The sequence below is a fragment of the Dunckerocampus dactyliophorus genome, chromosome 15 (genome assembly GCF_027744805.1).
Source record: "Dunckerocampus dactyliophorus isolate RoL2022-P2 chromosome 15, RoL_Ddac_1.1, whole genome shotgun sequence".
Classification (NCBI taxonomy): Eukaryota; Metazoa; Chordata; class Actinopteri; order Syngnathiformes; family Syngnathidae; genus Dunckerocampus; species Dunckerocampus dactyliophorus.
This window is the reverse complement of record NC_072833.1, coordinates 1737465-1765221: the sequence shown is the minus strand read 5'-3', so window position 1 is coordinate 1765221 and position 27757 is coordinate 1737465. Positions and strand designations below refer to the sequence as shown.

At 42.8% G+C, this 27757-nt stretch overlaps 1 protein-coding gene across 7 annotated transcripts in view; it reads left to right on the top strand.

Annotated features, from left to right (window-relative positions):
* Window positions 1–27757, top strand: part of exoc4 (exocyst complex component 4) — a 98238-nt gene that overhangs the window by 40113 nt on the left and 30368 nt on the right. For 4 of the 7 annotated variants that reach the window (XR_008573805.1, XM_054800173.1, XM_054800175.1 and 1 more), the window contains exon 11: window positions 2800–2896. Coding sequence is in view for 6 of the 7 variants with exons in the window: in XM_054800173.1 (XP_054656148.1) it covers window positions 2800–2896 (97 nt within the window). In the remaining variant the exon portion in view is untranslated. The other 3 variants (XM_054800178.1, XM_054800177.1, XM_054800176.1) reach the window with 3 other exon arrangements.

Below are 27757 nucleotides of genomic sequence, written 5' to 3'. Positions count from 1 at the left end.
ACGGCTGCAGATGTTTAGAGCATGAAATTAAATTGGTCATTGTCATCGGGTCTGCACACATGGGCTTGTTTATGCACAGGGAAGTAGTTTAGGCTTGGACAGGTAACGCTAACTTCCCAAAAGTTGGACAAAGAAAGGAAGCTGGAGAGTGCCCTGCTGGCAGCTTTGTTTATATTTCTGTAATTGACTCCTAATTGAATTGGCACCGTGGATGGAGTCACAGGGAATCACGCAGATCAAACCCAGAAAGTTTGAGACGGAGCAAAGGCTGCCCTTGTCATTTTTAATGAAAATTCAGTTGTCTCGGAGAAAACTCGTTTGATTAGAAATACGTTTTTGAGCCCGAGCAGCCCCGGGAACAATGGCTTGATATGCATTTGAATGCGCAGCTCCACACGCGCCGCAGAGGCAATATGGAACACATCGATGTGTCTTTGTGTTATATCACACAAGCTTTGCAAGGCCATATTGGGAATGGAAATGAAAGGGGAGAAAAAACACGAGGCTGAGGCTTTATTCCTTAAAAAAAAAAAAAAAAAATCACTTTTCCAGTCAACTCTCATGGTGTGCGATTTCTCATTGCCATCATTTAAAGCAGGGGTGCTCACACTAAAATGGCCGAGTCCCAAAGATTCAACTTCTACTTTAAACATAGAGAACTTATATATTTAGAATATTTATAAATATTATCGATTTATGTACGTGTATTTCAGGGGTGCACACACTTTTGCAGCATGTAAGTTTCAAGTCAAAATGATCTGCCTCTCACTATAAAACAGGTAAAATCTGAAACTGCTATACTGAATACTAATGGCTCATATTTTTTTTCTAAAGTTTGCCGGTTGTCAAAATTGTTATCAGTCAGCAATTCACAATTCAATTAAATTTGGCAATAAAGATAGTTACACACAATTCCTCAGTAGTTGCATAGTACATACCCTGTCAGTCAAAATAGCTATGTATAGCATTCATGATACATATAGTTCACGTATTACGTCCAGTGAGTATTTGCTATCAAACATTACAGATATAGAAGAAATGAAAAGGACAGTGCAGCTGAAGTCAAGGCAACATGATAAAAAGGTTTAAGCAATGGGAACACTTTCCATTTCATCATGAAATAATAGTTTCACAAACGAAAGTGTAGAAAACACACATTTCTATAGTGGAGTTCAGGACACGTAGCCGCTACAAGTGAACGGATAACTTTTGTTATAGTTACAGGCATCTTACAAAGTTAGTACAAAAAACAGCCGCAGGCCACACTTTGGACACCCTTGATCTACAAAGTGCCGTTTATGATGTGGGTGACACATAAAATCGACTTAATGGGCACCGCTGATTGAAGTCTCGCAAATCACAATGGTGAGTACACTCTCACAATTCAGCAACCGTTTTATTTTATCTTCTCAAGGGGCAATACTATTGAAAGTAAACTTGAATGTAAGTTCCTGTTGTAGTAAAGCATTGCAGTATAGATTTAGTTTACAAATTAGTCAACACACAGTCATCATTGTCTAAATAGCAAGTGGTGGACAATGAACATGTAAATGGACTTCCACTTGTATCGCGCTTTTCTACCTTCAAGGTACTCAAAGCGCTTTGACACTGTTACCACAATTACTTACTGATGACACAGCATCAGGAGCAACTGGGGGTTCAGTATCTTGCCCAAGGGTACTGTCATTTCCGGACTAAAGAACGAACCGTAATGTAAGCCGCACTAAATTTAAACGATTAAAAGATTTGTACATATATAGGCCGCATCTATTTATAAGCTGCAGGTGTCATAACACGTCATACGTGGGATATTTAGTACACTGAAAGATCTTTGAAAAAACTTTTGATTAAATAAACAAAACAGTGCGTGTAACACGACACTTTAAACAGTGCCGGACAGTGCGTGTAAAATGGCTAGTTAAACAGTAAGTCATTCATCGCCGCCCTCCTCCTCCTCCTCCTTGGAACTAAAACCACTCAAGTCGTCTTCTTCAGCATCACAGTTAAACAGCCTCACAATTCCTTCGCCACACACGTTGTCGTGGTAGAAGATGGGTGGATAGATGGACTTTTTCATACCGTGGTATACCTTGAAAGCCCTGACCGGCCCATGCCTTGTCCAAAGTGTCAACAGTTAGTGTGAGCGCCGTTGTTATCTAACACAGCCTTCATCCTCTTGGGCAGAGCTGCCAATGCACCTTGTTACAGGAACTGGAATTCAGCTTTGCCTCAATGAACCACAGATCCCCCAGTGCTGACTGCACTCATGCAGCCTCAGACTGAGACGCAATGACAATGGCTGTGTGTCATTTTCAGTGGCTAGTAAGTAGCTGTACACTGACTACTCTAAAGTATATCCATGAGTACGGCAGTAAGAAAATGTTTCTTTTGTGAGATACTGTACCTCACAATTTGCATGCAAACACATGCACAGTCATCCGTGAATTCTATTCCTTTAAGACGTGCATACGTGAACACACACCCGGGCGACTGCTCATTCTTTCCGCTGTGCAGTTTTCCGTATCGACGACAAACCGTCAATTATATCGATTACTTCAGCATGAGCGGAGGTAATGAGCTTCAGTGTTCTTTGTCCCCCATGCGATATCCTCCTCTTTCCCCTTTACGCAGAAACCCCCTCCCCACAATGCTGTACTGTGCCATCACTGTCGGAGCTTGTTACGTGATTTCCTGATTAACCCCTGTTAGCTGGGGTGCAGGAGTGTGAGCATGCATTCACATCGGTCCAACCCTGCTACAATTGTTCTGTCTTTAATGGGGTCTCTGCGTGTCTTGCAGGCGGCGCAGACGACAACCTGATGGAAGGAGGAGAAATGAAGTTTGTGTGTAAACCGGGCGCGAGGAACATCACTGTCATCTTCCAGCCTCTTCACAGGTACGCCACACAAACTTCCTGATGTGTCTCAACATCGAGCACAATGAAGCCAGAAGCAGAAAGCAGAAGCCGAGACGCTTAAGACGCATGACTCAATTCCAGTAAACTTATTGAGTTACAAAGCCTCTTAGTCACCATCCATCGATTTGTGATTTTTTTTTTTTTAACATTGAGCGTCTTGCCGTAAATCAGCTTTGATGCAATGTACGAGATGTTTCGTTGATACCCTGCAGGAATCGAAGGGATCGACAGCCTTCCTCGCCATTAACTTTGAGTATTCTGAAGGCCTGGTAGTTTTCAGCTCAGCTCCCATGAGATTGGTGTAAATCTAATCACCAAGATGCCTTATTGAATTGTGATGCTGTGATACATTACCTTCAAGGATCCATTAAAGCGCGATGCTTCCTTTTTTTCTCATAGTTCTTCCTGGCACGCAATTTGATGCACACCATGTCGATTTGCACTGCGCAGGGGTGGGATGATTGTAACGTTTTGGCACAAGTGGCGAGCTCAGCAGATGTTTTGACTCCTAAAGCATCTTGAAGGTACTACAGCGACACAGCGACCATCTGGATGGTGGCTCTGTTGGCTAATACAGGACAAACAAGAGTATGTACATCGCGGCCCCCCCTTACTTTTTCCTTTGCAACTTGCTACATTTTTACGTCCCCCCTTCTTTCAACTTCACCATCTGGCGTTTTCCAGTCAAACAACCCCAAAACAAAACTCGTCTTTCATGCTGTCTGTAACGATTCATATCAATCACGCCGAGTTGTTTAGCAGGCGGGGCCTTCGTCTAACCACAAGTGCCACTGGCACGCCGCGGCTTACAGATGGCTTTCTAATGGCAGAGCTCTGCTGATGGATCGCTGCACCTCCCGCAACCAGCCGTGCAGCTCGACGGCAGCTTTAATGACAAAAGCAGTCGGGTTGCGCACAATCTGTTTGTGTGGCCACATAAAGCTGAAACAACTCGTGCCAAGTTGTGTAATATGACAAGTTCTCCCATTGAAGCATCCAAACTTTCCAAGAAAGAAGGTTTTTTAAAAGATGCTTGTGTTTATGCGTGCACTCTTAGGCTGCTTTACTCTGACAATACGGTGTGTCATTGGCACCTAACCTAAGCCGTGCATCCCTTGCTTGCGTCGCTGAATTCCCCGCCAAGGCTGTTGCTTGTTTACTGTTCCGTCTTGGACCGTCTAGCAGCAGAAAAGTTGGGAATGTATGCTCGGGTGCCTTCAAGGTTGTGCATGTCTGACTGTGAATATTCTGAGGGGATTAGTTATTCCGCAGGGCCTTGGATGGGGTCTCCAAATCCCTGGTTAGCCAGACATACAGTGGTGTGAAAATGTGTTGGCCCCCTTCTTGATGTATTTTTTTGCATGTTTGTCAGATCATCAAACAAATTTAAATATTAGTCAATGACAACACAACTGAACACAAAATGCAGTTTTTAAATACAACTTTTTGTCATTAAGGGAGGAAAAAAATCCAAACCTACATGGCCATGTGGAAAAACTGATTGGCCCCCCACCCCTTGTTAAAACATAACTGAGATTAATTGAGATCTATCAGTGTGGAAAAGGTTATAAAGCCATTTCTAAAGTTTTGGGACTCCAGCTAACCAAAGTGAGAGGCATTATCCACAAATGGAGAAAACATGGAACAGTGGTGAGCCTTCCCAGGAGTGGCCGGCCAACCAAAATGACCCCAAAAGCACAGCGACGACTCATTCGAGAGGTCACAAAAGACCCCCCCAACAACATCCAAAAAACTGCTGCCCTCACTTGCCTCAGTTAAGGTCAGTGTTCATGACTCCACCATAAGAAAGACACTGCACAAAAACGGCCTGCATTGCCGAGTTCCATGATGAAAACAACTGCTGAACAAAAAGAACATTAAGGCTTGTCTCAATTTTGCCAGAAAACATCTTGATAATCCCTAAGACTACTCTGTGATCTGACGAGACAAAAGTTGAACTTTTTGGAAGGTGTGTGTCCCATTACATCTGGCGTAAAAGTAACGCTGCAGTTCAAAATGAGAGCATCATACCAACAGTAAAATATGGTGGTGGGAGTGTGATTGTCTGGAGCTGTTTGGCTGATTCAGGACCTGGAAGACTTGCTGTTATAAATGGAAGCATGAATTCTGCTTTCTTTTCTTTGCCCTTTTCTGCTCAATATTTGTTCCCGCTTGTGGCTCCACATCCACCGCTGCGTTTCCTCAAACTACGGTGTGGACCGAGGGTCAAATAGGACATTAAAAAAAGTGCTGTTAAAGGAAATTTCATAACACGTTAACTTTGACAGCCCTAGTTTTTATAGATTACATACTTTTTGTGGAAAACGGTGTATGCAACTTTCCAGCCATGTTTTGTGCGTATGCAAGCTTTATAGATGAAACCCTAGATGTTTTTTGGTAGGCTTATTTAAAAAGACAGAATATCAACAAGGTTATAAATTAATCTGTACTCCAGTGAGTGAAATAAGTAATTGATCAGAAAGCATTGTGACCTGAAAAATTACAAAATCAGCTGGGGAATAAATATTCTTAAATATTAAAATACACTGCTCAAAAAAATTAGAGGAACACTTTGAAAACACATCAGATCTAAAATGGGGGGAAAATGATGTTGAATATGTTTCCTGATAATAAGTGGGTGATGTATTAGTAACAAAATGATGCCACATCATTTGATAGAAATGAAAATGATCACCCTATAGAGGGGGGAAATCAAAGACACCCCAAAAATGAAAGTGAAAAAATGATGCAGCACACTGGTCCATTTGGCTAAAATGTCATTGTAGCAACTTAAAATGATTCTCTGTAGTTTGTGTGGCCCCCACGTGCTTGTACGCATGCCTGACAACGTGGGGGCATGCTCCTAATGAGACTACGGATGGTGTCCTGGGGGATCTCCTCCCAGATCTGGACCAGGGCATCACTGCGGCACCTGGACGCATGGAGGAGATTCCAGGAGACAGGTAGTTACTCCAGGAGAGCTGGACAGGGCCGTAGAAGGTCCTTCAACCCTCAGCAGGATCGGTATCTGCTCCTTTGTGCAAGGAGGAACAGGATGAGCACTGCCAGAGCCCTACAAAATGACCTCCAGCAGGCCACTGGTGTGAATGTTTCTGACCAAACAATCAGAAACAGGCTCCATGAGGGTGGCCTGAGGGCCCGACGTCCTGTAGTGGGCCCTGTGCTCACTGCCCAGCACCGTAGAGCTCGATTGGCATTTGCCATAGACCACCAAAATTGGCAACTACACCACTGGTGCCCTGTGCTCTTCACTGATGAGAGCAAGTTCAACCTGAGCACATGCGACAGACGTGAAAGGGTCTGGAGATGCCGTGGAGAACGTTATGCTGCCTGCAACATCATTCAGCATGACCGGTTTGGTGGTGGGTCAGTGATGGTCTGGGGAGGCATATCCCTGGAAGGACGCACAGACCTCTACAGGTTAGATAACAGCACCCTGACTGCTATTAGGTATCTGGATGAAATCCTTGGACCCATTGTCAGAACCTACGCTGGTGCAGTGGGACCTGGGTTCCTCCTGGTCCACGACAATGCCCGACCTCATGTGGCTAGTGTATGCAGGTAGTTCCTGGAGGATGAAGGAATTGATACCATTGACTGGCCCCCACGTTCACCTGACCTAAACCCAATAGAACACCTCTGGGACATTATGTTTAGGTCCATCCGGCGCCGCCAGGTTGCTCCTCAGACTGTCCAGGAGCTCATGGATGCCCTGGTCCAGATCTGGGAGGAGATCCCCCAGGACACCATCCGTAGTCTCAGGAGCATGCCCCGACGTTGTCAGGCATGCGTACAAGCACGTGGGGGCCACACAAACTGCTGAGAATCATTTTGAGTTGCTACAATGACATTTTAGCAAAATGGACCAGTGTGCTGCCTCAGTTTTTCACTTTCATTTTTGGGGTGTCTTTGATTTCCCCCCTCTATAGGGTGATCATTTTCATTTCTATCAAATGATGTGGCATCATTTTGTTACTAATACATCACCCACTTATTATCAGGAAACATATTCAACATCATTTTTCCCCCAGTTTAGATCTGATGTGTTTTTGAAGTGTTCCTCTAATTTTTTTGAGCAGTGTACTTATTTTCCCCCACTGTAAATATGCCTGGTAATAATAAAAAACGAGGTGTTTTACACAGGAGAGTATCACAGCCAATTTATTTGACTTGTGGTGTCTTCTATCGACACAAGATGGGCTTTGGCATTTTGAAAGGCTTCGGTGTGGGCCACCAATCTCTCACCCTTCACTGGTGGCCCAGGCAAGGTGATGCTCCGAAGACATACATTAGTGTCATTTTAAACCAAACTAGCTAACATTTATGCATACATGGCCCTGGTAAAGTTTGTTCAAAAACTCGAATGAAAGAAAAAAAAAATACCCACAAGGTCATTCTGTGACAAAAGGCGCTCGGAGGGAGCGGCGAGGGGAAGGACAGTGGAACAAGTGATGAAAGTAATGAGGAGCCGACAGAAAGCTAGATGACAGGAAGAGGACAGAAGGTCCCTGCCACCCACAGACGTAGCCTGTGGTGAAAACGGCACACACACACATGACACTGCACTAATTCCACACTCTCATTAAATCCCCTCCCGAAGAGCAGACAGTCCAAAGAAGACAAATACAAAGCGCTAAAGTGCGTAAGGTGAAATGGGGGTATCTTTAAAGAAGTTGGAAAAAAGTTGGACTGGAGAATTCAGTTGGGACGTGTGTTGCACTCTCAGTATTAATTACCGTATTGACCCGAACAGAAGCCAACCCTGAATATGATAGATACTTTTTTCATCTCCAGGAGAAATTCACATTTTCAGCAGCTTTGCAAAAATGTCATAATAGACTTAATCACAAAATCAAACAACCAAGGCAAGACAGGAGAGATAAAAGAAAAAGACGAAACAGAATAAGAATAAATAAATAGGGAACAAATCACGTCATTTTTTCGGTGCAGTAATATATAAATAACATAGATAATAATAATACATAATAATTACAATACATAATAAGGTATAAGGTGGTTACTTTTATATTCTGCTGTTTTGATCAGCTCAGATTTATGTAAAGGCTTATAAAATATACTTTTAAAGAGCATCTGAACCTTAAATATAAGACGACCCTTTTTGGGGATTGAGGGGATACCATCTCATATTTGGGTCAATATGATAATTGCTATTTGCAAGGGAATACTTTAAATTACATTTTAATCTTGAGAGATCTTGTGACACCCCTAGCAAACATTAGCATAAAGCATTGAAGTTTGACGCCCCTGCGCAACCTGAAGCTCCATTGTTCTTTTGAAGGATCATGAAGTGTGTGCCACTGTGCCATGCGGAAAACATCTCGGGTAACTTTGGAAGCCATCAGGACCGTCCATTTTTTCTCATCAGAGAATAAAACTTCCTTCCACATTTCATTGTCACATGCATTAAAGGAGACGAGGTCTTTGAAGACGTTTTTTGTTCTTAAAAGCCTTGTCTCACAGATGCTGTTTGGTTATTGGACTGCGCTTGACACTAGCAAGAACCTTCATCTGGGCTGAAGATGATCCCATGTCTTGATGGACAGCCAATGGGATCCTCCAGCTCAGAGCCGGTGAAATTTTTATTGTTCTACCACTTGATTTTGTTTTTGTTGCATAACCCTCAGGATGTTTGAAGAAGTTTCCAATGACTGTCTTACTGCGTCCAACCTCAGCAGCTTGCTTATGCAGCTCAGCAATCCCACGACGTTCAAAGAGAAATCTTTTTTGCCTTTGCCATCAAGCGATCATGACAGGGTGAATACCTGACAGAAAATGACACTGAATCCACATTTTTGTCAAGATTTTGGCTTTTAAAGGCCGTTTTCTTAAACCTTTGATCAGCTGATGAACAGCCTATTTCACGTTCATGCTTGTTTGCAATACATTGCTTGCTCAATTATTTTTTCTGTTTCAGTCCTAGATTCTTGTTGCAGTTTGTAAGCTCTGCATAGAACCTCCTCAAGATCCAACAGTGCAACATGTAAATTCTTTCAATTTTTCAACTGGTCTTAAAATGTTAATGAGTAGTGTATAATTGCATATTAAACTCACAGTGCGGTCTGCGTTGACCTGTAAGTGTAAATTTGTGTATCGGTTTAGTTTCTTATTTTCAGGCAAATTTTAGGCGTATTGGATTTAGTTTTACCTTGACATGTTTGGATTGTCAATTATCAGCTGTACTTCCTATTGGGCCTATTAGTGGTCTCCTGCAGATAGTAAAAGTGCAACCTGCCCTTCTTGCTGGGGTTTTGCTCCTGCAGCCCTTCTCTTGGCTCTTTCTCCTGTGTTGTCTTTATGGATCAACATGATTTTTAGCTCAGCAATCTCTTTCTAACTCACATGTATTAAATACCGGGACCTGGAAAGGTCACGGGGAGAGCGAGATGAATAAAAGTAGACCGAAAGAAAGCAACAACAGAGCAGATGGGAGTGATCAAAGAAAAAAAGCTGATAGAAAAAAACACAGACGGACAAATAAGAAAGGAAAGAAAGCCTTGGAAATGTACATCTACAATGCCACGGGACAAAATGAAACAAGTGCACTTAAGAGATGAAAAAAACGTGTTGGACTGGATTAACTTGGGTGAAAAATGAATTTCCACCGTTGTCCTGAATTACATACTCAACACCACACCTCAACAACACGAGAAAAAGACGTCAGCATGTTTTGGCAAGCACACGCATAAAAACAATACACACACACACACACACACAGGAGATACCGTGCAAGAGATTAGATCCATCATTGCGGGGGTCTTTTCTCCAGCTATACAAGGTGTATAAACGCTTTGATTTTGTTTATCCAGCCCATAATGGAATCACACTGGGTTCCCAGGGCAACCTGTGCAACATATGAAGATGGCAGTCGTCATATGAGAGGGGTGCTCAAGGAGGCCTTTTTTTTGTCTGAAGTCAGCTTTGATGCTTCCCCGAGGGTTTTGTGGGTGGTAGAATATTGGGAATTGATGCCTGGTCTGATTAGTAGTTGGAAACAAAGATTTATATAAATATGTATCGCACACACAGGAATCCCGTCCAGGTCATGTGTCGCCGCTTCGTCCCCCGTGATGCCCAGTTGTCTCCATTTGGTAATATTTGCACGAGATAAGATTGTATCCTCCAGAATCCTTGTGTATTGTGTTACCCACAACAATTTAATGAGGCGAACTCTCTCCTATTTTGAGCACACAACAATTCAATTAAGCCCTAATATCCTCAAAGCCGTTGCTATGAAGGGACAAACGTGGGAGGCCGGAATGCTGCCTAATGCTCATACAGTAGAATTACTGGACTACAATGAGGAGCCATTTTTACCATATGCCCTCATTCTTTTTATTGTGCTCAGTGTTGTCTTTATTGCCCATGTGCCAGGATAATCAGCCACACAAAGACTAAAATACAAAACTTTCTCCCTTCTTAGGAGACACATTGTGAACGGCTGATTTTTAGATTTTCCATTTCCGTCTCCTTCCATCCTTTTCAATCCCCCTGACAACATGAGCTGCCACTCGGTGTTACTGCCACATGAGCGAGCGCCGAACCCCCACATCACAGCAGCCTTTGATTGGCCGGGCCTTTCCAGGTCGGCGAGCGGCTGCCTGATAATAACCTTGTTTGATTGCTGGAGCAGAGATGTAATTGATTGATCCGCTCGCCCTTTTCTGTGGTGCTTTTGAAGAAGCCCGCGCAGATGCGAGTGAATGGATGCGTGCGTGACATACTATACAAAGCTCAAGTTGAGACAGATGCCGATGGTGATGACTTAAACCACATTTCCACCAAGTGGCTTGCCAAGGTACAGTTTGAAGTTTGAAGGGGTTGGTCCTTATTTGGTTTCTGCCATGGACAAAGAAGATACAAAGTACAACAATGAAGCACATCCAAATGGTGCCAAAAATGTGTACTGAACTGAACTGGAAAGTGGGTAGTGGTTACCCCAAGTAAACTGCGATGGGTGATAATTGAAACCACAGTTCCACGGCTTACATTGGCTAACCATAGTACAGTTGGAGTGGTTGATCCTTCTTTGGTTTCTGCCATAGACAAAGAAGAGACAAAGAACAATAATGACTTCCAAAGGGTTTATCTACTATATGTGTACTGTAAATCACAGTTACACCAAGCGATTTGCCAAGTTACAGTCTGGAATGGTCAGTCCTGATCTATCGGGGGCTGAATGGCTCAGGTGGTAGGGTGGTCCTTTCCCAACTTGTTGGTTCTCGGTTTGATCCTCAGTCCGCTTTGACCATGAAGTAGTCTTGGGCAAGGTACTGAACCCCCAGTTGCTTCTGATGATGTGTCACCGGTGGATGAATGAGATAACAGCGTCAAAGTGGTTTAAGTTCATTGAAGGTAAGAAAGCGCTGTACATTTTAACATTCGATCTGGTTTCTGCTACGGACAAAGAAGAGACAAAGGACAACAATGGAGGACCTCCGAAGGGATGTTGGAAACAGTACTCTACAGTGGTTACCCCAAGTGGAGCGGGACTTTTCCTCTGAACTCTCAGAATTTTCAGTTGTAAATGCTTTCAAGCCCTCACTGAAGGCTCCTCATCACCTAATCCACAAGTCACAGAAACTCAAATTCTTCGTCTGCAATGCTTGTGATTTTCTGACTTCATATAGTTTGTTATTCTCAGGCAACACTTTTTTCAAAATCTTCCTTTCCTGTATTGAGTCATCCCAAGTTTAAAAAAGGAGAGCGAAGACTGGAAAGTGTACAAGCTACATTTGTCAAGGAGATGAATGCTTCTGTCCCGTTCGTCCTTCTCCCTCCCATCAGTGGCGGTCTGATCCCCAGCCGCTCATGCTGCAGCGGCCCACAGAGTGTGCAAGCAGTGGAAAAGTCAAACCGGCAGACTGATTGCATCCAACTCACCTCTAGTCCTTTTAAAAGTTCTCTCAAGGCTAGCAGAAATATACCAAATTGTCTCATAGTTGCCTCAAAGGTCTTAGAGCCAAAAAGGCGATTCAATGGGACTTTGAGCCAGAATGGTGACTACTGTGTATGTGGAATGAACAGCAGTAGGGAGAGAGAGGGGGAAACAGGAAAATCCATTATGTTTGATGTCTCACAGAAAAAAAAACCCATGTGAAATGACATTAGGGGCATCTTGTAATGTGATTGCTGTCTTGCGAATATGAGATTTCGAATGGATTTGAGCACATTAGAACATCCTTTATTTCTAATATTTATTCCCTGCTGGTTTCCAATGCTGTTTGCTAAGTACAACGCTTCACTCATGGCTGGAAGGGTTGTGTGAAGCAGAGTTTTGTGTTATTGCCCCAGCTCTTCATCAGCATTTATTGCTACTTTTATTACGAGGGAAAAAAAGAAAAGTTTTCTTGTTGATCTTGGCAGACACTTTTGTCTACCTGCGACTGATTAGGGTTACACAATCTGTGATTAGCATGCACATTTACGTGTTCCCACCGACAAATTGCACTAAATCAGCCAATGCAGTGCACCGTGAGTTCTCTGCAAGCTTAATGAGTTAGATTAAGAAGGAAGTCGTTTCACACACACACACACAAAGATGCGGTGGAGATCGACACACACACACACACACACACACACACACACAACCTCCATCGCCCTGTGTTTCACAAGCTAGAAGATGGAGCGAAACCATTATGCAAATGTCAGGTGTCAAGTGTAAATGAGATTGGAAGGATGGGAAACAGAAGTATTGAATATCACACCGGCTCAGTTGAGGGGGGGAAAAAAACAGCAGAGGTAATAAGAGCATCCCGAGCATCCACGACGTAGTGGCAAAATATTTCTCAAGCTCAAGACAGGCAGCCAGGGAAAAAATGACAGATAATGCCAGCGAGTCTATTGGCAGTGGCAGCTCTCTTTTAGATCTGTTGTGTTATCCTCTGCATTAAATGCAACAGCTTTGCCAAAAATAACTAAAAACCTCAACATTTTAAATACAAATAAATATCAAATGTGTTATTATTACTGTATTAATGATAATAATGTAATTGTTTTTACTATCCTTCCATCTTCTTCCGCTTATCCGACGTAGGGTTGTGGGTGGAGCAGCCTAAGCAGGGAAGCCCAGACTTCCCTGCCTCATCCAGCTCCTCCCGGCGGATCCGAGGCGTTCCCACTGCGTTTTTTACACGTAGACCGGCTGTAGGAGCCCATACAACCAGTTGTGACCTAGGTTTAATGGAGGGAGAGCCCAGCCACCCGATGGAGAAAACTCATTTTGGCCGCTTGTACCCGCAACCTTGTCTGTTTGGTCACAACCTAAAGCTCATGACCGTAGTATTATTTTTTTAATCAACGAAAAATGTTAAAATAAAATATTTATTTCATCTAATAGTGTATTTGTTTTGAAATAAATATATAAAAGATTCATATTTTTCTACAACAATGCAGTTATGTCCCGGTATAAAATCTATTACTTATACAGTCGTATGCAAAAGTTTGGTCACCCCTGACAATTTCCGTCATTCATCATTTCTAAATGATTGAGTGTTTGTTACTACAGTACAATTTCATTTGAATGTATCCAATAACTGATGGACAGAGTAGTATTTCAGGAATGAAATGAGGTTTATTGGATTAACACAAGATGTGAAATATGCATCCCATCAAATTTGGACAGGTGCAAAAATGTGGCCACCCCAACGGAAAAATGAATATTTAGTAGAGCCTCTTTTGCAAAAATAACAGCTTCTAGATGCTTCCTGTAGCCTCTATTTGTTGAACAATGCACAGTGACACCATCTGCAGCAAGTTGACGCTGTAGCTCTTTGGAAGTGGTCTGTGGGTTGTCTTTGACTGTCGTTGTCTGATATTTTTCCTGGCCTACCACTTCTGGCCTACCACTTCTGGCCTTAACAATGACCGTGTTTGTGGTCTTCCATTTCCTCATTATGTTCCTCACAGCGGAAAGTGATAGCTGAAATCTCTCCGATAGCTTTTTGTGGCCTTCCCGTAAACGATGATGTTTATTTTCAGCTGTTTGGAGGACCACATGTTTCCCAGCTTCACAGCAGATTCAAAGAGAAAAACAAAGCTTAATGAGCTCACCCAGTGCCATTTTGGGTTCCAAATAACAAGTGCGAGGTAGAGTTATTGAAATCAACAAAATGACAGGGGTGCCCAAATTTCTGCACCTGTCCAACTTTGTTTTGGTGCACATTGCACATCTTGTGTTAATCAAATAAACCTCATTTCACTCATGAAGAATTACTACAATATGTCCATCAGTTATGTCAAATATCAAAATGTAATAGTAGCTCCAAACGCTCGATGATTTATTCATGGAAATTATGGTTGTCAGGGGTGCCCAAACTTTTGCATACGACTGTATATCATATTTCTTTTAAAGCAGGGGTCGGGAACCTTTGTGGCTAGGAGAGCCATGAAAGCCAAATTTTAAAAAATGTTTGTTTCCTCAAGAGCCATGTAATATTTATTCAAGCCTGAACACAAATAAATGCATGCATTTTTAGGCAAGACCAACAATTTTAGACTATAGTAAGTCTCTGCGTTTATTATTTTTAATAATGTTGGTATACTGAAGCTAATCAATGAATAAAATATTACCATTAATGTGACTTCTGGAGCTACATGGTTTACGTCTGTCAACACTTCGAAAGCGAGCAAGAAGTATTCTGCTGCAGTTACGTCCTTCACTTGTGTTTCCTCCGCTTGATTTGCCATCATGATGGTGCGATTATGCACAGTTCTTGCTGACAGAGGCATGTCTTTTATTCGTTTGATATTCATGTCTTTATCCGAAAAGTCGTCAAAAAGTTGACTTGCATGAATGTTTTGGCAAATTCGCCATCTATGAATGGTTTTCTGTTCCTCACTATTGCTAAAGAACCAGCAAAGCTGGCTGAAGACCCGTCAGCTTTTCGGCTCTGTACACGGAGTTGTTGCTGGCTAGCTTGCACTTTGGAGTAACTCTTGGCATGCCTTCTTCCGGGTGTCCCCTGCTGGATATTTACCGGAAGATGCAAATATAGCATGGTGTGTGTCGAAGTGCTGCTTTATATTTGACCCTTTCATCAATGACATTTTATCACTGCATATTAGACACGCTCCTCTGTCCAGTACTCCTCTTTCTTTCTTTTTGCCATCTTCGTCAAAAGTGTTTGCGCTAGCTACAGAATTAGGTAGGCGGGAAGTTCACTTCTTGACCACTCAATGACCCGGTAGGCTCCCGCATTATCCAATCATGATCATGTTTTGGCGTCTGACCCGGAAAGCATCCGCATTGCGGTAGAAAATTGATTGACGGATTAAAATGCATTATAATGTTTTATATTTTGAACTTTTTTTAACACTGTGATTTTATAACATTTTACTTTAAAATGTTAGCGAAAACATTTGGACCTGGAAGTCCTCTGCTCCCCTCTTCCGCACTTCCACCTTTGGTCACACTTGTAGCTGGTATACGTTTTTGACGGACGTGTTGTTCGCCCTCTATCCGGGTTTGAACAGGAACGCCAAAGTGCAACACGACGAAGTTAAAGGTCAAGGTTGGCTTCGCCTGTGGACGCTCGCTGACCAAAACACGACAAGCAGCAGCAAAGAATCAATGAATAATTTAACCCCTCACATCATATTCTTTGCCCCCTCTGGCTGTGATGCGTACAGAAAGGCCGGTGTCAGTCTGAGCGGCATCCGCCTTCATTTGATGTCCACCCACTCTCTGCGTTGTGATGTGTGGCGGTATTATCCCAGCTGTAGCTTTATATGACAGACACCTAGCCTCAGAGTAGAAATTGCATTTTGCGGACCGTCGCCAATATGAGAGCTGTCACCCGACCCCCCCCCAACCAACAGCCCTACGGGCCATGCTAACCCTCATTGAGACGTTTTTTAAAGTGACGCCCATCTTTCTTCACTTTTTTCCTCACTTTGTCCACCTCCCTCCTGTTTTACCTCTCATGCCCCCTTACTCACCTTCTTCCCTCCCACTCCTCATCTGCTCTCCTGATAGCTTGGGGGGCCCTAAGGTGTGTTACAGACCTCTCGCCACTAGTTCTCTTTATTGCACTTTTCTTTTTAAATTCAATCAGGCCTTCACCGGGGCCCCGAGAACTATTTCAATTTATTACCCACAGGATGGAAAGCCCAATATGTTTAACATAAAGGTCTGGAAGGAATGGGAAAGGTGGAAAAGAGGCAAAGGAGGTTTTTGACATATAGCAGCATTGGGGGGGAGCATTACATGGAATAAGCAAGCAGTGATGACAGCGGTCGTGAAATAAAGGGCAGAAAATGGAGCTAGCTAAGGCATTGGGTAAGGTGTCATCTATGTCAGGCTGTAGGTGGCACAATGTGTTGCTGCTATTCTGTTCATCAGGTCGTCACAATACTAACTTTATTTGCATACATTCTGACTGTAAATGACATTTATGGAAGACGCACAACATACCGTAATTTTATATACTATAGAGTGCACCATTATATTAGCTGCACCCACTAAGTTTAAAGAGAAAACAAGATTTGCACATATAGGCTACGCCTGTCTGTAAGCCGCAGGGGTCCACTTCGTGACAAGGGATATTTTGTACACAGAAGGATGTTTCACAGAAATTTGTCTTCAACTTTTGATTAAATGAAAGCTTTTTTTCCAAACAGTGCCAAAGAGTGCATGTAACATGACTAGTTAAACAATGCTGAACAGTGCGTTTAACATGACTAGTTAAACAATGCTGAACAGTGCATGTAACATGACTAGTTAAACAATGCTGAACAGTGCATGTAACATGACTAGTTAAACAGTGCTGAACAGTGCATGTAACATGACTAGTTAAACAGTGCTGAACAGTGCGTTTAACATGACTAGTTAAACAATGCTGAACAGTGCATGTAACATGACTAGTTAAACAATGCTGAACAGTGCATGTAACATGACTAGTTAAACAGTGCTGAACAGTGCATGTAACATGACTAGTTAAACAGTGCTGAACAGTGCGTTTAACATGACTAGTTAAACAATGCTGAACAGTGTGTTAACATGACTAGTTAAACAGTGCTGAACAGTGCATGTAACATGACTAGTTAAACAGTGCTGAACAGTGCGTTTAACATGACTAGTTAAACAATGCTGAACAGTGCATGTCACATGACTAGTTAAACAGTGCTGAACAGTGCGTTTAACATGACTAGTTAAACAATGCTGAACAGTGCATGTCACATGACTAGTTAAACAGTGCTGAACAGTGCATGTCACATGGCTAGTTAAACAATGCTGAACAGTGCATGTAACATGGCTAGTTAAACAATGCTGAACAGTGCATGTAACATGGCTAGTTAAACAATGCTGAACAGTGTGTTTAACATGGCTAGTTAAACAGTAGCCTACCAGAGAGGTCATCCACCGCCATCCTCATCCTCCAGCTGGGAACTAAAACCACTAAAGTTGGCTTCTTCAAAAGCACCACAATTGAACAGCCACATAATTCCTTCGTAACACAGTCTCTCTTTCGTTGTCGCTCTCAGTGTCGCTTTCGTCTCGAGGCAAATGAGGCGTCATCACGCAGTAGTCCAGCTTTTCGAAAGCAGTTGGTGATAGTGGACGGTTGGCAGTCCATAGCTGTAGGAATTCTACACTTGATCAAACTTGCGTCATGATATTGCTGCAAAAGACTTGAAAACCTGATATTATGTGCAGCGGTTCGGGGTAGAAGAGTTCCACCATGGCTTGTCCTCGTTTTTTCACAATTTGCCGCTCAAATGTAGATTCTGCACTACTGTAGCTCTTCTACCTGTGTATACATTTTCAAACCACGTGCACTCACAGCAGTCCCATTTGACCTCCACTTGTTCAGCTGGGCTTTTTACAGGCCAAATCAACTCCTCATGTTCATCTTTTTCCCCCCGCCAGCGCCTTTCTGTGCAGGTTAAGTGCTTTTTTTCCTCACGACTTCTCACACTTGGCTTTCTGAGGGTTTGCCTGAGCCATTTGAGTAACAACGTACTGTAGCTTGTGCACTTTTCCACACCCAATACTCGCTCAGTTTTGCTCCAGAATTGCCCAACAGGGTATCTCCCCCTTTAAAATGATGACATTGTTTGTTTGAATGATGTTTAAAGGCCACTTATGTTATCCTATCAACCACCTGCTCATATCCGACTGCGATTTTGTCCCCTGTTGATTTTCACACCGTAGGAGCAGCCAAGGAGGGTGCCGTCACCTGTCTCTATTGACCGACTTTGCACAAAGCTCACAAAAGCCATTGCTTAGAGCCCGTAGCCTCCCTTTGTGACAGCGGGACATCTTCTCTGGATCAGCTCTGTGGAGCATTAGAGAGGAAGGCTTCACCGCCATCGCATATGAATGAATAATGTGTATTTACACTCTTTCATTTTATGGTTGTTTAATATTTATATGGGATTTTTCCCACTACCAATACAAAAAACCTGACAAATCTTGCAAAGTTAATAACATTGAAATAGATACATATTTGAAAATAAGTCATTGAGTAACCCAACATAAGAAATAATACAATCATATGTAAATGAAATACAAAAAAGTCTTTAAATATAAAATAAATACAAAAATATATAACATAATATATAAAGAAAACATATATAATATAAAAATGTAATATAACAATTTAATCAAGTATAAAATAAATAGAATTAAATATAATGACATTTTAAAATCAAATCAGATCTTTGCTCCTCATCAAGCATGTTTTCTGAATAGCCTGTTGTTTAGGAGGCAAAAAACACATAAATTAGGGCTGTCAAATGATTTGAATTTTTTAATCAAATTAATCACTTTTTTGAAATGAATTAATCGTGATTAATATGCCGCAATGTGAGAAATATGCTTATTTTTGCTGTATTTTACGAACAGAAAGATATAAGGTGGGACACAATTAGTTGCATTAGTGAGAGATAAGAATATCCACTTACTGTTTTTCTTTGTTTATTTAGACCACACATACACGCATAATAAAGACTGTGTGTCTTTATTGTAAATGCATCTTGCCGTAGTCTAGTGACAATGAGGAAGAGTCGTTCCCATGCAGGACGAGCGGACTAGAGACGTGTTTGTGCGTTGGAGATACAGTTCATACTCGGATATTGTGGTGGAATTGCACTGCTGTGGATGTGTTCAGGTCAGAATAAGGTTATGAACGAGTGGCAGACTCTGTGTAACTTTGTGGGGACGCTATTGTGGCTCCATCTGCCGTCATAACTGAGATGTAGCTTGACGTGATGCACACGCATTCATTCCGCTAAAAATGTTAATGTAATGAATGAAATAAATGAGTTACTGTCGTTATTGCGATATTTTTGACAGCCCTGATATAAATATAACCCTTTTGATTCATAATGTCAATCCCATATGTCCAAACTCCAATATTTGTCTTCCATGGGGCGTAATTCCCATGAGGAGCATGTTAACATTAAGTATGCGTCAACAAATCTGCAGCATGCCTCTTTCACGCAATGCGACGTCATCAGCTGTGAAAAAGAGACTAATGTTGCTAACGCTAAGGTGTTCTTGGCCACAACATTAGAGGGAGTTTAAAAAAGATGGAGGGCAAGTGTTAGGAAGATGGAGAAGCCGCGGCAAGACTGCGATTTGTCTTTTGAGGTTGTGGTGACTCGGCGGCGTCAGCTAAACGAGAGCGTCTCATTTCCTGTTGTCTGCAGGAGGCAGCTGTCTCGCTGCTTGCCGGGCGCTCATCAATCTCCCCCGTTTTTAATTGGTCTGCGCTACACTGCGTGCACGCATGCACAGAACAGACACACAAACACAACTTGCAGTAGTAGTACTAGTAGTAGTAGTAGTAGTAGTCGTCGTCGTGGACCTAGCCTTACACCTTCTGGTACACCAGAGATTCATACTTTTCGAATTTGCATAAGAATAATAAGTTTACCTTGAATGCTGTGTGTGATGATGAGTATTTGTCAGAAAAGGTGTATAGTTTCACTGCTGACCTGCCATTTTTGTTTATGTGGGCCGACCGGGGTCAAGCTGCAAAACAATAATATGAGAAGTGTTATCTCACAGCGACAGTCCATTTTGTCTGTCATCCATCTTGGTCCGTGCAGATAGACCTCCGCTTTATATCCCATTAGCTGCGCTGTACCCCAAGGAAAGCTCCTGATTATGAAGCCAATTTATATCTGCTGCTGTAAGCACAAGGACACACACACACACACACACATCATTTCCATGGCGCATCTTTACACCCGCTCTTTCTTTTGTTATGTTGTGCACGCACGCACACACACGCACACACACGCACACAACAAAGGCATAGGCAGCATCAGGGTGCAAACAGCAGGGTGTCAGCTGTAGGCGTTGGTGTTACGTGGGAAGAGCATATGCATTAAACTGTGTGTGAAAAGTCATTTAAGCGAGCACTGCATTTTTATAACACACAAACACACACCTCAACTTTTCCTGTTAATGCTACAAAACGCATGATGCAGAGGCTAACAAAGGAAGCTGACACACTGCCATCTGGTGGTAGAAGAGGAGATTGCACAAGCATTGCTGCACCACATGGTATTTAAAAAAAAATGATAAAAGCATAAAAGGAGGTGTGTGTTAAGTGGCACTATCAAGGCAGGCGTAGCTAATTTGTGTATGCTGTGTATACAAATCTATAGTCCAAATCACGCATTCACACTGCAATCTATTTCCCTTCATTAAACTTTTTAATTTTCCTGTTCTTCAAGGCGCTGCCAATTGAAACCTCCAGACAAGCCCAGCGACGGCGTTGCCATCTAATTGATTCAACGCCGACATAAATGTAAGCAAGTGTGTATTGCGCTGCGATAATCCGCGAGAGAGTCGATATCGAACGTGCAGTTGAATAACAATTAAAAAGCGCCACCGGAAGATTTAGCGTCGGGGCCCCGAGCCAGTCGCAAGGAGCGCTAATGTTGGTTGAAAAACTCATCAAGTGTCTCCATCCATTAAAATCCTCTAATGACTTTGACATTCTTGCTGAAGTGGCTGGGGAGTGCTGCAGGAAAGAATAATTGCAAATAGATAAGTGCTTTCAAGTGTCGCTGGATGTTGATGTAGCAGCATGGACCTCCAATACTCTCAGTTCACACACAGTCGCTGTGTCTCGTCCTTGATGGGTGACAGCTCCCCCTCCGAATCCGTCTTCCCCGCTCCAGGCGGCAAAATCAGGATTCAAAACGCAGCACCTAGCTTCATGCCTGCAGGGGGGAATTGTGGGAGATAAAGACAAAAAAAAGTGCTGAGTCTCTCATCGATGCTTACTCTGCACGTCTTTGTCTTTATCCCATTTCTCTTTCGGCATCATTACGCCTCTGCTACCAATGGAGACGGATGATGGGAGCTCGGCCCTTTTTCCATTTCAAGAAGCATTTGTTACCTTTGGCTTACTTTCTAGGTGCAGTGCATGAATTCCAAGTCTCTTCACCGTCATCAACCCTTTTGAGCTTTGAGCTACCCAGAAAACCAGTCTGGTGTATGCTGTCTAGCGCAGTGAGGAATGCACCGGAAGCCAAGCAGCCACTGAGCGGGCGCATGGCACAACACAGACGGGCTAACTCTCAGGTCAAGACGGTCTAGCTGCACCTCAAAGAGAAACAGCAGTCTTTTGAGGACACATTCAGGACAGAGACAAAGGATGGTTTGAACGAGGAGTGAGGGAAGCCATCAGCGTTAAGGTTGCGAAGCCATCTTTGAACAGAGGGGGAGGTCTACGGCACCACCTTCTCCCACATACAATGCTGTCCTTTCATCCCTTCCTAAAAGATTCAATCAAACCTGCAATAAAAGCCTGTTGTTCCAGCAATCAAGTCTGGTGCTTATCTCACCGTACAGTCACTGACACCTAGTGACCAATGTAGAATACTACATTCACAAGTTAAATGATGCTCTTAATGGCTTATATTTGTATTTTTATTGTAGATCATTTAGCCATTTTTATGTTTGAAAATGCTTAATTTGGGCAAAAAAAACATGTACAGTTTGCCTAAATATGCATTTTTTTGGACTACTAATAGGCCATAGTCAACCACAAAACAGCGATCATTTACTTACCTCACTCAATCCCAGCCATTTTTCAAAAGACAACCCCTTCATTAGCGGCCATTTTAGAGGATTTTGACTGATCTTTCAAGGCACACAGAATATTGTGTTCTATGGCTATAGAAACATGGAACCTCCCAAAAGAAAGATTAGACTCTCGTGTTTCATCAGAACTGAAAGTTTATTTCTACCTTTTATTGTTCTTTAGTAATCAGCAGTAAAACATAGGTAAGTTTCAGGAAAATATCCGTTCCCGACTAAAGCAGGGAGAAAACCATTTTTTTGTGAAAAGATACATTTCAAGCATAACTTTCACTTGGACAGGAATATTTTTTGCTTTTATGACAGCTGAAATATCTAAACAACTATACCACAATGTAAACAACACAACATCAAAATAACTAGTTACAAATGTAACACCATTAACTCTTTACAATTTTCGCATTTGGAACTGAGCTATGTGTGTGCCTGTGCAAGCGTTAAAATTTCCCTACAGTGCGTAACGTTCTGCATGCGACACTCCTCCACACTCCTATACTTCCTCCTTCCTATCGTGTGTTTTTTCCATCCACGTGATCCCTGCGAGTTCTTGCCAAATGCACTTCTGCCACCTTGTGGCCGTTTTATGGCTTAAAATTGCTCTGAAGTGAAATCCATTAGTGGGGGTGTTGCGTCATCACCTGTTTTTGCCTCTCGCTCAAAAAACCCCAGAAGACGTATAAATATGTTGTTGGGATCGGGCGTTCAGGTTTATAAAAATGTATAACTACGTGTTTGGTATTGAATGAGTTCATTCATTTTTTTAAAAATGTGATAGCGTGAGAGAGCAATGTTCGAACCGCGATGTAGTGAGGGACAACTGTACAGTATATTGATTCTATGGTGTCTGAATGTGTTTTGCTGCCCGGTTCAGCTCCACCTGCCAGGCCGTGCACCGGAGGTTGGAGTTCCTTGCTTTAGACAGTCAAGCCCGAGCTGTTTCCCAGCAATCAGAGAGGCATTAGAATGCGGCAGGTTACCTCATTTACCTAAATTCCCTTTTGGTATAAATACATAATGCCATTCAAGGGCCTAAGTATTACTCCCTGCGCACACGCACGCACAAACACACAGGGCATGACACGGACAATTGTGGGGCTCCAAAGCATAGACTCTGACATCTGTTTGCTAATGACAGATAATTACATGCTGTCAAGCGCAATCACCAGTTGTTGCCTAGGAAGTGGATTTTTTGTATGTGGCTTCTAAAGGGGGGGAGGGAGGTGCCGCTACACCTTGAGAAGAATATCACGTAAATGCTAGAGGCCAGCTTTGAGACTGTGGAGTCAACACAATCAATACTGTTTATTGCTGCGAGGTTCCCACTGGTGCTTGAAATGCATACATTTGCAGTAACAATCACAACAAATGGATAATTGGCCTGGAATCTGGTCTTGAAAGTGTTTAAATTTACCCTTGGCCATGCTGTCGGAACCCCGCATACTAGGACACGGCCGGTGTTTTATGTGCTGATCACTAATCATGATCCTTTGGTGGTAATTGACGGCCACTACTGTATTACAACCTTGCTGCATGTCAGTGTTTGTTTGAGCGCGTCAGGCCGGGTAAGTGAATTATTTAAGGTTATTAAGATTTCACACGGCGGGCCGAGTTGTCAGTGTGAAGCTCGCTGTCAGGTCTGTGTGGTCACCGTAGCAACCTGGCTGATGCTTCTGATGTGTAGGTTTGAGTTGTCCTGTTCTATTATCCGCTGAGTGCTGTTGTCATCAGATTAGCTTTAGTGCTAATAAACAAAATTGCCCTGACACGGCGACTCGCAGCCCTTTTATCCCAGTTAACTCGGCTAAGCCCCCTGCTGCCCAGTGTCCTCGACTCCTCGGCTCCAGATGGCACTTTTACTGCTCGGGCCCTGCCGCATTACTCAAATGTTATCACCTCTGTCTGCAAAAATCCATCTGTGCTCACGCACAAACGCGCCGATCCATCATCTTGACGCTCGTATCGAAAACAATGACAGTAACGACAGCCCGAGATGGATCTTGGGGCAACTAGGCACGCCTTTAAAGTGGCAACTTTTTGTCCCCAAATCGATTTGTTACAGATGAAGTTGTCAGCAGAAATTTTCCCTTGAAAAGTGTAGGGTGGGTGGGGGTGTTTTTAAGTTGTGTACATATTTATAGAGAGGAGCTGTTTATCAGGCCTCCATTGTTTATTTTTCCAGTTTTTTTCATGACAGCTTTAATTAGGCCACAGAAGAGTTTCTCCCACTCTGTGCTGCGGTCCAGTTTGGAGAATCAATAAAGGATTTGCAGTCGGTTTAGACTGTCTCTCGCTGACACACAAAGGCCTCCAGTCTTGCTGACTAATTGGGTGCAAATGCTGAGTAGTTTGCTAGAATGGCCGGAGGCTCAGAGCTATACCCACTTCATGTTCAAATGCACAAAATAAAGTTTCCTTTGATTAATAAAGGCAAATTGAATAATAAAGGCAAGACTTGCCTGGATGCAGATGTATTGACATGCTAACTTTGCCACCCTATGGAACCTCACTCCATTCAATTTGCATCGGTTTGTGGCGTTAGATAAGTTAGACAGTTTAAAATGGTCCAGCACCACACTTTGCTTCTTTAGTATCTGTTTCAATTCTGACAGCAGCAAGCTAGTAAGATCAGACCTGTGTACTGAAATCCTTAAAGGAAAACTGCACTTTTTGGGGGAATTTTGCCCAATGGGAATCACCTTTTCCGCCCTAAAAAGCCTTCTGAAAAAAACTCCAAAAAATGCCAACAACGCTCCATTTACATATAATGTGACCTGCATATTAACCATCCTACAGCGACATTGTTAAAATCTAGCTTACCCCCGACTGGTCTATGCTTGTTTGCAATGATGCAACTTTTAGCTCTGCATCATTTCAACTCCAAGCAAAGGGAATCTTTCTGCTTGGTTTACCAAGGGAATCTTTCATCTTTGCAGCATGTTTGCCTCACCTAGCCCCCCCTCTTGTTTTTGCTGTCTCGGGGTCATGCGTAGCGCACGTCTTGTAGGTCACTGCAACGCTTTTTTGCGAGGCGTTTTGATTTATTTGCGCATTTATATGTGCCGCGCGCTCGAGAAGGCGCCCGCTCTTGTGTGACGTCGCCCCTGTGGCGCGTGCGAGACGAGGTCAGCGGCCAGCGATCCTGACAAACGAGGTGCCTCGGTGAAGCTATATGTTTCCCGCACGACCTATATCTGGACATCTGGCAAGCAGATTGTTAATATTTTGCTTTTCTTTGTTTTATGCACGACCATTGCATTAGATTACGATGAGGTCTGGAGTGCACCTCTCTCATTCTTTTTTTTTTTTTCCATCAGTCTGTCAGAAATGACAGAAATGAGCCACTTTGTGCGCTCAAAAGGGTTCTTGCTCTTTATCTAATGCAGTTCAAACTCAACTTACCTGGGGTCCACAGGGGGTAGCGTCTAGGTGAGGTTGGGCCGTATCAAGTGTACAACAAAAATACAAAACAAATTGGTGCTGTCAAATGATCACATTTTTCAAATCAGTTAATCATGATTCATCACCCTTTGCAACTACAAGTATGTGTGAAATATGCCCATTTTTGCTGTATTTTATGTGCAGAAAGATAAATCCATTTGTATTAACAGCTCCAAATTAACTGAAAATGTAAGCCAAGCTAAAAGATACCACGTCTGAAAACGTACTTGCCTAACACTCGAATAGTAGCAGAACATTTGAGTCACACGAGTTGTTGTGAGCCATGAGGGGTTGCGATCACAGACACCAATGTAATTGAAGGTGAATTTACGTGTTTTGAGTGTAGATGTATTTTCAGGGATTTCCAAGCATTTTTAAATGCAGCAAATTGTACTTTTGAGGTAAGAGTTACGCTAGTCAGTGATAAAAATATCCACTTACTGTTTTTCTTTGCCTTTGTGTTTATTTACACCACACATACAGTACAAGCATAATAAACACGCCTCGCGGTCGTCTCATGACAGCGAGAAGTGTCGTTCTGATGATGAGCGGACAAGAGACGTGTTTGTGAGTTGGAGATACTGTACATACAGTGGGGCAAAAAAGTAGCAACCGAAAGTGCTGGTTTTCCCACTTAAAAAGATCATAATAATAATAACACAGTTTATTTATAGAGTGCTTTTCAAAAACTCAAGGACGCTGTACACGGTAAAAGCAAACAAACACAAGTGTACAAAATAGCAAAATAACAGTAGAACATGAAAACCTAAAAGGAGAGTTCAGAACAAACAGTCAAAAGTGCATACAAAAGACCAGATTAAGTGATTGCAATGTGATGTAGTTACTAAATACAGTCAAACCTGTCTTTAGCGGCCACTGAAGGGAAACTGCAAAAGTGGCCGCTATAGACAGGTCGGCGGCCATTTTGAATTTGTGCACACATATTAACATGTATTCACAAAAAGACTGGAGCAAAACCAAGAAACATAGGGGAAAAGGCTCTGTTGACACATAAGCAGGTAGGTAAATCTAGGTAACAGCTCCGGTGAGGAAACTAGTAATATCAATGACAACAATGAACCAGCGGCGCACATTCGACGGCACTGGCCTTTTATCCGCCGCAAATGTTAATTGACCGCAGCTGCGCGGCCACCAGGCATGAAGCGGCTGCCTCTTCCTCCCCGGAGAAGGCACAGCCCGCCAAATGAGAGCGCAGGACAGGGGACGCTCGCTCCTGTCCTGCAGAACGTCACAAATTTCCATCTTTGATTTTTTTTTAAACACTATTTTAAAAGCAAGAAATAAAAATGTTAGTGAACGAGCCTGAGGATATATGTACAGGATACGCGTGAAGCAGTCATGAATGGGTGTGTGCGTGAACAAGTGAGTGCGGAGGAGGTGCGAAGATTGTCGTAAACTAACAATAGCATCGCTCCTTTCTTATTGAATGGGCTTCTAATCTCTAATTAGTCGGCAATTAAGTGATATTTTAGATGTTTTATTCAAGTGTTTTGGCTATTTTAGAATCTATTCACGGTATTGCAAAGTGGGAAGATTACCGTTTTGGCCGTCATTGAATCTTTTCAGGGCGGCATTGCAAAGTAAGAAGACGGCTTTTGTATGTCGAACTAGGACTCAGTAATTAAAGTCTACACACAACGGCTTAGTTGCTTAAAAAACAAAACTTTTTCGTGCATAAAGCTTCTGCTTGAGTCGGCATTTTGGCCGCTCTATGCGGTCAGATATTGACCAAGGGATACGAAATGGGTGGCCGCTGGCCGCGTTAGACAGGTGACCGCTATACACAGGGCCTATAACACGTACATTTGCTGCGGGGGATTTTGCAGTGGCCGCTATAGGCAGGTGGCCGTTCTATAAAGGTGGCCGCTAAGACAGGCTTTACTGTATATATGTTTTAACGAGATTATCTGTTAAAAGCAGTGTGTCTTTAAGTTAGTCTTGAAAGTGGTAAGGTCAGCAGTGTCACAGATGTGTGGCGGAAGTGAGATCCAAAGGGAGGGGGCAGCAACACAGAAGGCTCTGTCCGCCCAGGTTCGGCGCTGATGAGAAAGGTCTGTAATTTTCATTGTAGGTCACTTCAACTGTGAGAGACAGAGTTTGAAAAAAAAATCCAGGAAGTCATATTGTATGATTTTGAAAGACTCTATTTGTAAATGCTTGAGTAAAAGAAGTACTTGGCACCTACAAACAAGCAACAATTCTGGCTCTCGCAGACCTGTTGCTGCTTGTCTTATCCTCCTCTCGTTACCTGTTTACCCTTTTGTAATATGTCGCTACTA